The 14,949-nt window shown below is 45.5% G+C and overlaps 1 protein-coding gene across 2 annotated transcripts; it reads left to right on the plus strand.

The window, feature by feature from the left end:
- The first annotated feature begins 6 nt into the window (after positions 1-6).
- On the plus strand, positions 7-12,641 carry RGCC (regulator of cell cycle). 2 transcript variants are annotated; one of them, XM_029936670.1, is made up of 5 exons: positions 7-93; positions 628-813; positions 9,063-9,170; positions 10,890-10,952; positions 12,243-12,641. In XM_029936670.1, the coding sequence occupies exons 1-5, from the start codon at positions 45-47 to the stop codon at positions 12,248-12,250; spliced, it is 414 nt and encodes a 137-aa protein (XP_029792530.1). In that variant the 5' UTR covers positions 7-44; the 3' UTR covers positions 12,251-12,641. The 2 variants fall into 2 exon arrangements, with proteins under 2 accessions (XP_029792530.1, XP_029792529.1); XM_029936669.1 differs by lacking the exon at positions 12,243-12,641 and adding an exon at positions 12,022-12,236.
- The last annotated feature ends 2,308 nt before the right edge of the window (positions 12,642-14,949 follow it).

Genomic DNA, 14,949 nt, shown 5'->3' on the forward strand with positions numbered 1-14,949 from the left:
CGGCACCTCCTAGGACCCTCCGCGCGCGCGGGCCGAGCCCGCCCATGAAGCCGCCCGCAGCGCAGAGCAACCCGGCGGCGGCCGCGGCCGCAGGTGAGTGCTGGACCCTGAAAGCCCTGCGGACGGGGGGCGGAAGGCAGGGGGTCCCGGGGCGTCCCTTTGCCGCCCGTCCCCATCCTCACCCGCGGGACCCTGCCCCGGGCGGGTTCAGCTTCCTCCCCGCGCCGGGCTAGGGCCACTTAACGGGCGCATCTTGACCCCGTCTTCCCATCGCTACACGTTCGCACGCGTACCCCTCTCCCCCCGAAGGACGAGCTTGGGGACACGTACCCGACAGCCCGTGGGAAAGAGTTCGGCTGTGTTGATTAGCTGGGTGACCTCTGGTCTGAAGCTTCGCTCAGCGGAGGCTCCATTTCCCCATCTCTAATATGGGCACGATTAATACAACCGCTTCAAGGGCTGGTTGAGAGTATGAAAAGATAAGCAACGGGCAGGGACAGCGTGGCTGTCGCTCGCCGAGCGCGCGCTGAGTGTTAGTTATCTTGGGGAACGGTGGCGGCCCCCTCCAGGCCGGGGGACCGGCTGGCCGCCCCGCCCAGCACCTGAGCCCGTCATCCCCGTCCCCAGCCCCAGCCTTGGACTCGGCGGCCGCCGGGGACTTGACGGATGCGCTGTGCGAGTTTGACGCGGTGCTGGCCGACTTCGCGTCGCCCTTCCACGAGCGCCACTTCCACTACGAGGAGCACCTGGAGCGCATGAAGCGGCGGAGCAGCGCCAGCGTGAGCGACAGCAGCGGCTTCAGCGACTCGGAGAGTAAGAGTGGGCACCACCGGGGAAGGCGCAGGAGGCTCCGAGTCTCTGTCGACTTAACTAGAAGCCAAGGGGTGGGGCCCAGCCAAGGGCGCCCGGAGGCTCTGCGCCGTCCCCAGGACGCCGGCAGAGATGCAAAACCCCCGGGGCTGTCACACGAAGGCTGTTGGAGGGCACGCGGGTCCACCTGCTCTCCCTGCAGGTGTCTTGAGGCCGGAGAACTCCCGGGACCCAAGCCAGGCTACGTTACCTCTCCTCCCTTCCTTTGCCCTTCTCTCTGCATTTTTTTCAGAGTATGTGGAGCAAGTGCCACAGGAATGGGGGTGGAGGGAGCATGGGAGGGCGCGATATTGAAACATTTGTGAAACCAGGAGAAGTTTCATAAGCGGCTGTTCTTGGGATTTTTGAAATAACTTCTTGCGTTTTCTTCTGGCTCTCAGCTCCCAGACTAGCTGCTGCCCTGCATGCAGTTTTGAGACTCCTTGGCACTGGGGGCTCCAGTATTTTCCAAAGTGTTCTTCCTAAAGGCGGGTCCACCGCCAGGACTGCTGGCTTCCACAGCTCCCCCTCCCCCACCAGGCCCCCAGGCTGGAGAAGGAGCCAGAGAGCAGATGGGCATAGAGGTTCTTCCTGGTGGCTTTTCTCCTAAGGAAGACTACCCCAGGGTCTCTTTGTCTTAGTAGTGAAACAATTTTTTTTTAATTCGAGGAATAAATGGTCTTTAAGGATTATGGATATCTGTTTAGGTGTCATATAGCAAAGTTAGTGACTTTTCAATATGATGTGATCGTCGTTTTTCAAATTCTGGAAGACGTATGCTTTTTCAAAGTAAATTTAAACTTTTCTGTATTTTTGAGACTTCACTCCCTACATGGGTCACCAGCACGAAGGTCACTCCCTTTGCTGTCCTTGACTCTGGAAGTAAAAGCAGTGACCCAACGACCTTTCCTTGTGATTCTCCTCTTTTGAAATCTGAAGCTCTTCCTTATTCCAGAGCAGATATAGTCCCAGACCTCACCATGAGCTGTCCTCCTGAGAATGGATAAAAGCGCTGGACACCCTGTTCAGGGTTTGAGTCAGAAACTGAGGTCCATCTTGACGTTCCTTGGCAGCCTTGCCCATGGGGTGGATTTAATTCAAGCTTTTGAACTGAACAGGAATGGAATAGTGTGCTGTTTAATATTCTGTTTTGTATTTTTGGACTTGATTGCTAATGACCAGACCACTTATATTCAATTTCAAAGAAAAATCTAAAAACTTTTGAAATTTGTCTCAAAGCTGTGGCCCAACTTAAATATGTCTTCTTCTGCTGGGTCATGGAGCAAATTATTCATCAGGTGCAAATTCTCTCTCCCCCAAGAAAGAAAGCCGGGACAGACTGTCTAGTGCTGCACTAGTGCAAAGAACAAGTCCTTTCTAAAACACAGCCGCATTTGGCTAAGATGTTGTCTGAACTTGCCCATCCTGGGTGATTGTTGCTCCCTCTGGGTAGGATTTCAGATTCGGGATCTGTTTTCAGGAGCCTCAAAGTGAAGGCATTTGGAAACACAATGGTTTAATGGTTTGGGGGGAGAGATTTGGAATAGTCTGTAGTTTCTCTTGGGGTGTGTGTGCGTGAGCGTATTTTCCTTTCTGCTTTTGTTGTTAACTGCTCAGCTAACTCTTTGGTGGCTTGAGGAGTAATGGGGAGGGTATAAAGAAGGCTCAGATGACATTTGTCTTCTTTATTAACATGTAGCTTATCCCCCACAAGACTGGTTAGAAATAGTCTTGGCAGAATCAGTGTGTATCTAAATAGTAATTTCTTAAGGAAGCATATACTGTGTGTATCTTAACTGCCACCAAGTACTGAGCACAGACATTTATTATGCATATTTGTCTGTTTAATCCTTTTCTGAGGAGGAGAATGTTTGAGAGATGTAGATCCTACGGAGATTCAGGCCTCCAAAAAGGAGACACACCAGGATAATGATAATAAGAGCAGCTCAGTTTTACCAAGTCCTTACTATGATTATTGTTATTATTTATGAGCTCTTATCAGTAGTGATTTCTTTGTTATGCTTTAACTGTGTTATCTCCTATGACCTCTACCACAGTCCTATAAGACAGATAGTTATCTCTATGTTTCTGATAAGAGAGCAGAACCACATGAGCTGTCTCTAAGACCTTGCTCCGTCATCACGGATGATTGGCTGGAATGGGAACCAGGTCCTCGGGAACAGACCTGAAGTCCCATTGGACCAAAGTCATTCACCTGTTTCTCAGTAGTGGTTGTGTCTGCAGGTGTCTCTTCAAGGCAGTCGTCATCAGGCTGGGTCAATGGGGCCCTGGGCAGTAGGCGGGTCTCAGTTCCTACAGCTGTAAAATTGAAAGGATGCTATTTAGTAGTGCTATTAGATAAGCTATAAGCTCATAATGAGGAAGAAAAAAATTTCTCTGCTTTATACTCTCAAGAAGATATTAAAATGCACACACCAGGCTCCATCACACAGGCCAGATGTATTTGAGTCTGTGTCTTGCCTGCAGATGTTCCATATAAGCTACAAACTAGTGGTACTTTGATTCTCACTCTGCCTTCTACTTACTCCTCTATCACTCAGAAGATGTAGCCACCTTCCAAGAGAGCTCAAAGTAGCAGTTCTGTTTTTTGAAGAACCTTTCCTTTTCTCATGAAAAAAAAATCAGGGTTCCTTGCATCTAAGGGAGAAACATAGACATTCCTTCCACCCAAGTTATTTAGATAGGAGAGAAGATCGGACATTTAAAAAGAAATACTCCTTCCTGGCACTGGGTGGCTCAGTCAGTTAAGCGTCTGACTCTTCATCTCTGCTCAGGTCAGGATCTCATGGTTGTGAGATCAAGGCTCCTGTCAGAGCCAACTGGGCATGGATGCCTGCTTGGGATTCTCTCTCTGTCTCTGTCTCTCTCTCTCTATTGGTTCCCCCCGCCCCTGCCCTGCACACACACTTTCTAAAAAAAAAAAAAAGAAAAGAAATACTCCTTTCTGTTCCCACTGATGGCAGTGGGGGGGGGAGGGGGGGTTGTCCTCCAAAGATGTGAAGAGGAACTCCACATTATGGATAGCATTCACATGGGGGTTGATCAAAACAGGCTGGTCCTTTCCCCTGGACTTGGGTCTAGCAGGTGATCTCAGACACTGATGGGAGCGGTTTTCACATCGGCAGCGGAAGGGCAATGTTGTTCCAACTTGATCCTTAGAGGTATTTTAGAGGTTGTAAACTTCTTTGGTTTTAACTTATTTTTAAAAATATATTGTTTTTCAGTATTTTCAAAACTGTAAATGCATACCATGATTTCTCAAATATGTTTTTTTACTAAGTTAAAAAAACTTTTTTTAACGTTTATTCATTTTTAAGAGGAAGGAGAGACAGAGCGCAAGCAGGGGAGGGTCAGAGAGAGAGGGAGACACAGAATCTGCAGCAGGCTCCAGGCTGTCAGCACGGAGCCCGATGCAGAGCTTGAACTCATGAACCTTGAGATCATGACCTGAGCCGAAGTCAGACTAATGCCCAACTGACAGCCACCCAGGCGCCCCTTTAATTAACTAAGTTTTAACCAATGTGTTAATTTATGTTTCCACTGAGTGATTTTATGTGAAGTTTACAGTATTACCTTGAACTTTAAAAGGTGGTATGAACTTCTATCTCTGCTGTATTGGGATTTCAGTTACCTTTTTTCCTTTGAAGAGGGGAAGTGTTTTGCTACTTAACAGGAAGGGTCTGAGGGCTACTGTGTATGCATGGGATATTGTGATGTTGTGGAGCCGTTTTAGGGAATGAGGAACTGGCTTATTTTAGCAGGTGCAAGACCAGAACATTGGTATATCTTTGCCTACACTGCTCCAGCTTGGCCCCGGGCAGTGGTTGTTAGCATAACAGGTAGCATATTGGCTAATTTGGCATAGGAGATCCAGAGACTAGAATCTAAACTTGTTCAAGCCATGAGAGAATGAGAAATTATGAGCCCTCGGGCTGCCCTGGCACTGCTAGGAATTCCAGATGGGCGACAAGTCTCACTCTGACCGAGACCTCGAGAGGTATCCAGAGGGACCCAACAGTCAGGGGACCTAGGACAATATTGGTGAAAGGGAAAAGCGCTCTTTCTTATTCTATCCTACTTTTAGTGAGGCTTTTAGAATTTAGGTTTTGTGGAGGAGATTCCCCCCCCCCCCCCCGCCATTCCCTGTGGCAAAAGGGAAACAGGTCCAAGGCTTTCTTTTTCTCAGTTAATTACTATAGTTTGCTTGTCTTCAACGTGTGGGATTGTTCTATATTTACAGGAACTCTGGGCAAGGTTTACTGTCTGTGGTTTTACTTCCCTCTGGAGTAGCACATGTTGGTGCTAACCCTAAATTACCTTTCTCCCCACCCCCAAACTAAAAGAGCACAACTACCTTTTAAACAAGCTTCTGTTTTTACAGCTAAGTTTCTCAAACTCTGTTGGTGTTCCTAAAGTTAGATCTCTGTAGACTTACATTTCTTCTGATGGTGTCTTAGAAAACTTGGTACCTGAGTCTGAGTTTCCTGGCTTCCGGATGCTAGTGATGGGCTTTAGAGCTGATTGAAGTAGATGCCATGGAGCCCTGAAATACTGTCTTATCACCTGCTAAGGTTCCCCAAATCATCACTGATTGTGTCCTGGACATGTCATCCTCCATTTTGCTAGGAAATTTAAATAAAATCATGAAAACCAGGGGCACCTGGATGGCTCAGTCAGTTAAGCATCTGACTTCAGCTCAGGTCATGATCTCACAGTCCATGAGTTCGAGTCCCGCGTTGGGCTCTGTGCTGACAGCCCAGAGCCTGGAGCCTGCTTCAGATTCTGTGTCTCCCTCTCTCTCTGCCCCTCCCCTGCTCACTTCTCTCTGTCTCTCTCTCACATTAAAAATTAATTAAAAATATCATGAAAACCATACATATCATACATGGAGTGCCTAGGTTACTATTCCCCTTTTGCTAAAGAAGAGACTAAGGCTCAGGGGTGAAGTGATTTGTACAGGGTCATGCAGTTGTCATATGACCCCTTATTCCCTATAGCTCTACGGTGGCAGCTTCTGCTGGGCCTCTTGGTAGCTTTGGGCTTCTTGAAGTTGCTTTTTTCATCTTTTTCATGAATGGCGTGTGTGGAATATTAGTGCAGGGTGGAACTAAACTGTGGGAAGGTTTGGCTCCAGGATGCTGAGGGTTCACTTCCTGTTGATGGTTGAATATTTTGGAGCCTGGAGTCAGGTCTGTCTCACATTGTGCACTGAAACTAATGGAGACTAATCGGAAGAGAGAAGAATCAAGGTGTGGCAATGAGCTTGTGTGTGAACTTGTGTGTGTGTGTGTGTGTGTGTGTGTGTGTGTGTGGTTAGGAGGTGTGGGGGAGAGGGGAAGTGGAGAAGTGAGTGTATGCTATGTTGACATAATTTGCATGTGTGTGTGTGTGTTTATATCTATATATATCTATACAGATATATAGGTATATAAATACAGATATATAGGTATATAAATACATTGATATAAATAAATAAAAATTTTTTCTCTCCCTCCCTCATTGGGGGAGTAGCATGAGTTCATTCTCATTAAGAGAAATTTCTGATTATGTTAAGTTTGATTTGCAACTGAATTTATTAGGCAAGTAACAGCCAATAGTTGTCTATACATTTCCTGAGTTTGAAGAAAATGCTTAGATCAAAAAAGCATATTAGCCCCAGGCTCTAAAGGCTAAGAGGGGCACTGTGGCAGGGTCCCAGTACCATGACTCATTCTCTGCAGAGTCTCAAAATCACTTGAGTTTTTCCTGAATCCTCACTGGATTCTTTTTTTCCTACTATTTTGCAATGGCCTTTTTCCTGTCTAGATCATTCCTTCCCTGAAAGTTCAAGGACATTTGGTCTACTTGCCTGTGAGGTAAACAGACTGTGTGTGTGTGTGTCCCTACCCCCAAAGGATGGCTATATGTGCATGTAAAATTGCTGAAAGTTGGAGCAGAATGGGGATGAAGTCCAAAGTCAGGGCAAGGCCAGTGGTGCAGGGCTGGGTGGAGTGAGGTGTGGTGGTGAAACTGGCTCTCAAGGGCCAAGTGTTTCTGGGAGATAGAGACCAGAGGTGTGACCACTGAAGCCTGGGCCAGTGAGTCTCTGGATTTGGCAGTCTGGGCCAGGGGGGTGGGAAAGATGCTGTCAGGTGTCTTCAGAGCCAAAGATAATGTGCCAAACACCTTTTATTCCTTCCTTCTGGCTCAGGGTTCTGGGCATGAAGCCGGCCTCCACACGGCTCTCTGTGGTTTTCCTGCCCCTGGGTATTACCTCATCTTTTCCCCTACAAATTTCTCAGGTTCTATTTGTGGCGACTCTCCTACCTATTGCGTAGTGGCAAACAGTAACGCCCTGCCATAACGCCCTGCCATAACGCTCTGCCGTAGGTCTGCCATGGACATGACCACTGTCCTGTGTGTAAGGGAAAGGCTTTCCCTTGAGAAAATCCAGGCTGCTCTAGGGGTGGGCTCAGCTGGGAAAGCAGGCAGAAGGGCTTCTGCATTTGAGTTCCTGTGCACGTGTCCTAAGAAATATTAATGGGCTGCCACAAAAAAGGTGTCCTATAGATACACTGGAGACATAAAGCTTAACTATCTATCACAAGACTTCTCAGGGACATTAAAATGGGAAGACCCAGTAAGAATCTCCAAAGGTGCTCAGTGTTTCTCAAACTTAGTCGATCACATACATGGTTCTTCTTTCCAAAGAACCAGCCTTCTGAGGAATATAGTTTTAGGGAAATATTATGTGTGTGGTTTGGTATTTTGGATCTCAGTAGGTGTTCATCATCAAAGCCCTGAAAAGTGACTGTGGTCCTTTAAGGTGACCTAGGCTGGACCTCTGAAGGGAGAAAAGATCATGAGGAGTGCGCGTGCTTGGAAAAGTGGACAAGATGAGTGCGTAGGTCAGGATGGCAAGATGGCGCTGGGGCTGCCTGCGGAGAGGGAGGTGGGAGGAAAGGGAGCCAGGTGTAGGGGTCTGAGAACTTGTGGTCACCTTTTCAGGATGAAGCTGAATTATTTTGTGATGAGAAACCTCTGCTTTGGAAAACATTTTTTTTATCTTTTGTAACTTATTCATGTTCACTTTGAGTTATGGATACCAAAGAAAGTTTTTCCTCCTCTTGAGCTGGAGGTCCTTGGATTCAAGTGAGTGAATCCCAAAGAGGAGTAGAGAGTCCTGGCCAGGCCCCCTTGATTCAGCCGCCCTCTGTCACCTGAAGAGCCCTTCCAGAGCTCATTTCTGCCAGAAGTGCGCCTCACTTTGTGTTTTGTTTCAGCCAGGAAGACTGTTACTTTGTGACCTCAGAGGCCACATCCTGCTTCCGCTGACTGCTATGCCTTTGAGCCCTTTGAGGGATAGAGCTCAGCCATCAGCTCCCTTTTGGTGTCAGAGCCACGTGGCTGAGCTGGCCATGGGTTGGTTTCCTCATTCTTGGCAGGATTTAGAGAAATAGAATCTCAGGACTTCAGAGCTGAAAGGAACTTTAAGGATTATGTAGCCTTCCCATTTTATTGACGGCTAAACCAAGGCTCAGAGATGCTGTCCTGCCCAAGGGCGCCCGAGTGTCCAAGTAGCTGAGCTGGTTCCCTTGACTCCCAGCACAACTCTGCTCTGGGAGCTTGCCTTGCTCTTGCTCTGGTCTTTGGGGTATGGCAACAGAGGAAGCCACAGAATCATTCCAAGTGTCTATAATTGACAACCTCTCGAAGAAATATTTGTCTCTGACCCTCTAGCTTATCCTAAGAATGTGGGCTTTCAGGAAAACCAGGACAAAGACACTCATGAATGGTCAGGGAGGATTCTTGAGTAATGAGACCCAACCTTGTGTTTGTATTTTAGGGAGTTCAGAGGGCAGAAGGGACATTTTTCAGGACAGATGATTCTTTAGATCTAAAATCCTGAACCAGCCCCTAACTCCACATCAGCCAAGCATTGGCTTGGCTTTCAGTTAGACACCTGGGCAGTGGGCTCCTGTCTGGTCATGAGCATCCTATCACACTCTCCCTTATTTTTAGGGAAGTGAGGCCTTCAGTGTGCCTGACTGGACACACACCCCTATCTCAAGTCATTTTGGGGCATGAGTATAAAGTCTGGAAATCAACCTGTTTTCTTTACAACTTTGCTCCTTTTGAAGATAAGCTGTTGGTTATCAGTGGACCATAGACCGAATACCATCTCGAATGACTTACATTTTCTTTCCTGAAAGGTGCAGATTCGCTCTGTAGGAACAGCTTCAGCTTCAGTGATGAAAAACTAAATTCTCCAACAGACTCTGCTCCGGCTCTCCTCTCCCCGACCGTCCCTCCTCGGAAAGGTAGGCTCGTGAGTGGTGGTGGGCTGTGTCTGGTTTCCTTCTTCCCTCACCCTTCCCGGTCTCTTCTCTCTTCCCCCGGATCCCCATCCCTTCCCGAATGTGCAAGATAAATAGATAAAACTAACATCTTTGTACAGGACAGTGTGAGGTAGGATTTGTTCTTTCTCGGGGTTCTGATAGTGTGGAAATGAAATCAGATAAATGAGGGGCAAGAAACCAGATTCGCAGGGAGAAAGAATACTCGTCTTTAGATTCTGCTTTCTCTCACGTGGTGTAATCAAGACCGTGCCAGATAGTGCTCTCTCAGACTGGTCGGTTGAAGAAGTGAAAACTCAGCAGTCAGGGTTTGCAGAAAGTGAGATTCTTTCTATTGCATTAACTATTTAACCAGTGCTTTCAGATGACCAATTTAGCAATTGAAGGGGGTCATCACCATGAGACAAGCCACGATCTCAGCGATTTAAAACAGCAGCTCCAGCCTGTCTCTACTGTGATATTAATAGACCTAAAAAGTTTTTAAAGATGCATGAGCAGTTTCTTATTTTTTGCAACTTTTAAAGTGTCTCCAGCTAGAGCTGAATGTTCTGTTATACTGGACAAGTGCCCGTTTGAAAACAAAAGGAGTTTTTCTCCTCAAGAAACATTATACTTGCTGAAAATAGTTGCAGAATGCAATAAAAATGGAACATGGTAAAAAGGAAATATGAAGATTCTATTACTTTTCTCACTCTTGGCATTGAGGCAGAATTTCCCTCTTTTTCAAAAGAGAGAGTTTTAAATTCTCCTCTCAACATAGCAGTGTTAGGAGCAGTCACTAGGGACCCTGCCGTTGCCCAGCTCTCTGTAAAACGGAGCCATTGAATTTGGAGAGACAGAGCAGTCTAGCAAGTGGCTGAAAACGTGCCCAGATTTGCTACCTGATCCTTAAGAGGTAGGAATTAAAGAGGGAGGAAAAAGCCCTAGTGGCAAATTGACTTTAAAAGCTAAGAACAAGGAGCCATTGGTAGCCAGCCAGCAAGGGTTAATTAATACAAACATCCAGGAACGCATCTCATTTCGGAGAAGCCTGAATGACGAACCCTACAGGGAAAAGTATGTATCTCAGGACATAGAGGGACCGAAATCAAGATAAGGACTTGCTGCCTCGTCCTGACCGCTGGATGGGACGAGGCTGTCCAGACCCAGAGGCCTCACGTCGCCTTTCCTGTACCATTTTGACAAGAAACAGTATCATCTGATACTGAGGGCTGCGGTATTGCCCTGGGTAGGGGTCGGGGGTAGTACAAATGAGAGTGTGTCAAAGGTGAGGCTTAGTGGGAATACTGAATCTGGGTGTCCCCTCTGCACAGTGCCATGCCTACCGAACATTTTTGACCGATAACTCAAATCCTACATAGTCAAAAAAAATCAAAAATTTTAATCTTCCTTTCCAGCTGTCCATTGCCCCTGCCCTTTAGACTTCTTCCAGGTCGTTGAGGTGCGGGTGGCCCAGGGGAGGATGAACTGAAAAAACAACATGGAGACATTTAGGTGAATCTTCAGAATCAGTGAGTCGGCTCTGAATAAACATGGGAGCAGACCCTTGCGGTTGGTACAGGATGCTCTGAAATAATGTCTCTGAAGATCCAGAGATGGAAAATGGGGTCCACAATCCTGGGAATCGATGGCATCCTGAGCTGTCATTGACATGGAAACTAAAGGTCAACTCTTGTTTTTCAGCTAAACTGGGAGACACGAAAGAGCTAGAAGACTTTATTGCTGATCTTGACAGAACATTAGCAAGTGAGTACGTGCCTGGTATTAAAAAAAAATTAAACAGAAAACCAACCCACACCGCTGATATAGTGCCACAATATTTACCAGCTTGCCTGGGGGCAGGAAGCTACATTGTTAGGCTTCTTTAGGTTCAGAAACAGGACCCTAGGAGCTCAGAAAGAAATTCTGAGGACAAGTTTGCATTAATGTAGACCGTGTGCCTTTCCAAACAGTGAGAACAGGTGACCAGCAAACAATGACGTTTTGTTTGAAAAATGCAGAGTAGTTATTAGAGCAAGATTGGGGCTTTACCACCACAATGTCCTGGCAGGCTTTTCAAGGGAGGAATGAGCCGACTGACCACAGAAGCAATGTGCTAACAAGCCAGATGGTCCCATTCCCATGGGCCAGGGAAGTGTTCCCAGGTTAGATCCAAGGATTTGGGGAGGTCTGACTTCTAGAGGGTTGAATCCCAAAAGAAAGACTTGACCTGGGGAGGCCCCATAACCAAATGCTCATGCCAGTTAGTGAAAAACCTGGATTAAGTACCACTACTTTGTGTCCTATTTGGCAGTTACACTAATGGAACCCCTTTTGTGACCGGAAATGTTGGGAACTGAAAATATCAGACCATAACTACAATGGAGGGGGTGGTATCCAGAAGACGGGGCCCTGAGAATCAATCTACCCACTCTGTTTCAAAAGGAAAGGATTACAGGAGGCAGAACAATCAGCTGGGGCTTCTGGGATAAAAGTTTCAGCAACTCTACTCTTGGGGGCCCTCATTCAGTCACAGAGCAGAAGAATTTTGTCCTAGTCTCTTAATTTTTCAGTGAAAGAGTTGATTTTTCCATTAGAAACATTTTATGCTATCCTCTGCCCAATAACCAGGTATAACCTGAAAAATCAGATCCAAAGCTGGTTATGTAAAACTGACTCTCTTCCTCATACTGATTCAGACAGACCTAAATATCCAGCGGAAAGCCCCTGTGTATTTCAGTTTGTTGGAGAGTTTAATTGCCCGTTCTCTTCCCTGCTGTACCATCCCACAGCAGAAGACCAAGGCCTGTTTTGACAGAGATTAATGTAATTACAGCACAATTTGTACGAGACCCGTGGAGCAAGCATGCCTACTTCATGGAAACTGCAGCTGGCCGCTCAGTTGTACCAGTTAGTCAGATATACATTACGCGGGAAACCTGCCATTAAGTCTGACGCTTTGACGCCTGTCTGCGATGGTGTTAAGCTCCGGTGAAGCCTAGGAATTGGAGACTCTTGTGTGAGCGGGTAATGACCTGACTTATCTCCTTTTGACAGCTATGTGAAACAAGACCTTCTGGGTCCTTTCAGCGTCAGGAAGAGGCTTCAGAAAGCGCTGGGGACCCTGGCAAAATGAGCCACAGCATTAGCTGCCGGAGCAGACAGAGATACGCGCTCACCTGCCAGCAGGCCGATCTCGGACTCGTTCTGAAACCAGCCTTTGATCATCTCTGGGCGATTTAGAGAGTGAAACTGACTTCGTTTACCGGCTTGCAGCATCCTAGAACAGATGATCCACGCTAACATTGTATTTTCTCTCAAAACATAGCTTTCCTGTAATTTAAAGTGCATTCATGGAAATATCTGTAATTAATTATATATAGTTGGAAACAGTAATTTGCTTTTCCCAGTATAATATATTTTTGTATGCAAATAAAATTTGAACTGGAGTCTGTATTCTGTAAACTTCTCTTTTTTTTTTATATCTTTCAATGTATTCTCATTCAAATAATATTCTAGTGGGAATAACACCCCTCCTGATGCCTAATGAGGGCGGCCAGTGCTGCCAGATTGCTCTCGACAATAGGATGGTGAACCTAAGCATCACCCCGAAGCTCATTCAGTACTTGAGGGAAATCCTGGCATGTGATTCATGGGAAATTTTATTTTATTTTGTTTTATTTAATTTATTTTTTAAAGTTATTTATTTTGAGAAGGAGAGAGAGTGGGAAGGGGCAGAAAGAGAGGAAGAGAGAGAGAGAATCCTGATGCTGGGCTCAGTCTCACAACTGTGAGAGGGGGATGAGAGCTGAAGTCAGGAGTCTGGTGCTTAACGCACTGAGCTAACCAGGCAATCCTCATGGAAAATTTTAATTCGAGGGCTGTGGGTCATTTTATTGAGGTATAGTTGACATGCAATATTATATTAGTTTCAGGTGTACAGGACTGCTTTGACAGGTCTGTACATTCCCAGGAGGTCACCACGAGAAGTGTCCTCACCGTCTGTCATCATACAAAGTACTACAGTACTATTGACTACGTTTCCTACACTGTACTTTTCATACCTGTGACAGGATTGCAGTTTTGACGGAAGTTGGGTTCCTCTTCTATCTCTATTCTCATTTCTTACCAGCTTTTTAGGTGCTGTGGGCTTCCCTTCAATTAAGGGAAACACTAGTTGCACTCAAACTCACTCAAATATGAGTGAATGTTGGGGCAGCTGGAGGCTTGATGGTGCTCTTACCAGATCTGTGTGCTAGGGAAGAGTCGATGGCACTGGCCTTGATACTTACATTGAGGTGGCTTCTGTGGAGCCGGAGGGTTCAGATGCAAGGTCTTCCGCAGGGTGGGCTTTGCATGTGGAAGACAATGACCACCCCCACTCCCCATCGCCAGCCTTTTGGGGAGGATGGAGAGAGCACAAAAATAGGGAAGTTCATAATTTTCTCATCTATGTTTTGCTATCTTTAAAACCTAAAACAACTGAGCATTACTTTGACAATTGAAATCAAGTTATTTAAAAACTATTAATCCTTTTGTTTCTATAGGCCACAAATGTAAAACATGACTCCTTAGAATCTTATTTATATCTTCAAAAGGTAACTATTATATTTGATCTGCTTTTTAGGGCATCAGAAAACTCCATGGCCTTTTCTTTAACCTTTGTCTTTTCCTTAGGTTCTCTGAAAACTTTTGGGTTGAGCCCAAATATTTTCTTTGTTCCTTGATGGAGATATAATTCACATGCCTTAACATTCATCCCTTTAAGTGTATAATTCAGTGGTTTTTAGTATATTCACAGAGTTGTGCAGCCATCACCAGTACTTAATTATCTGTCTCTCTGGATTTATCTATTCAGGATGTTCGGAATTAGTGGAACCATACTGTATGTGACCCTTTGGGTCTGGCTTCTCTCCCTTAGGATGCTATTTTCAAGGTTCATCCATGTTTTACATGAATCAATACTTCATTCCTTTTAATGACTAAATAATCACTGTACGGATATGCCATATTTTGCCCACCCATTTATTAGTTGGACATTTGGATTGTTTCTACTTTTTTGGCTAATGAATAATGCCATTATGAATATTCATGTACAAGTTTTTATGTAGACATACTTTAGAATTTCTCTTGGGTCTATAACTTGAAGTGGAATTGCCAGGTCATGTTCAACTTTTTGAGGAATTGCCAAACTTTTCCCTTTACATTCCCATCAGTGACACCTGTGGGTTTTCACTTCTCCACATCCTCGTCAACACTTGTTATTGTCTGTATTTTTGAATAAAGTCATCCTATTGGCTGTAAAGTGGTATTTTACTGTGGTTTTGATTTGCATTTCCCTGATAACTAATGATGTCAAACATCTATTCATATACTTATTGGCTATTTGTATATCTTCTTTGGAGAAATGGTAATTAAAACCTTTTGCCCATTAAAAAAAGGTTTATTTATTTATTTTGAGAGTGTGCAAGCAGGGGAAGGGCAGAGAGAGAGACACACACACACACAGACAGAGAGAGACAGAGACAGACAATCTGAAGCAGGCTGCAGGCTCCCAGAGCCCGATGTAGGGCTCAAACCCATGAACTGTGAGATCATGACCTTAGCTGAAGTCAGATGGTCAACTGACTGAGCCTCCCAGGCATCCCTCTTTTGCCCATTTTTAAATTAAGTTGCCTGTATTATTATTGAGTTGTAGGAGTTTTCCATGTATTCTGTATACAGGTCTCTTATCAGATATATGATTTGCAAATATTTTTTCCTA

This window comes from Suricata suricatta, chromosome 4 (assembly GCF_006229205.1).
Source record: "Suricata suricatta isolate VVHF042 chromosome 4, meerkat_22Aug2017_6uvM2_HiC, whole genome shotgun sequence".
Taxonomy (NCBI): Eukaryota; Metazoa; Chordata; class Mammalia; order Carnivora; family Herpestidae; genus Suricata; species Suricata suricatta.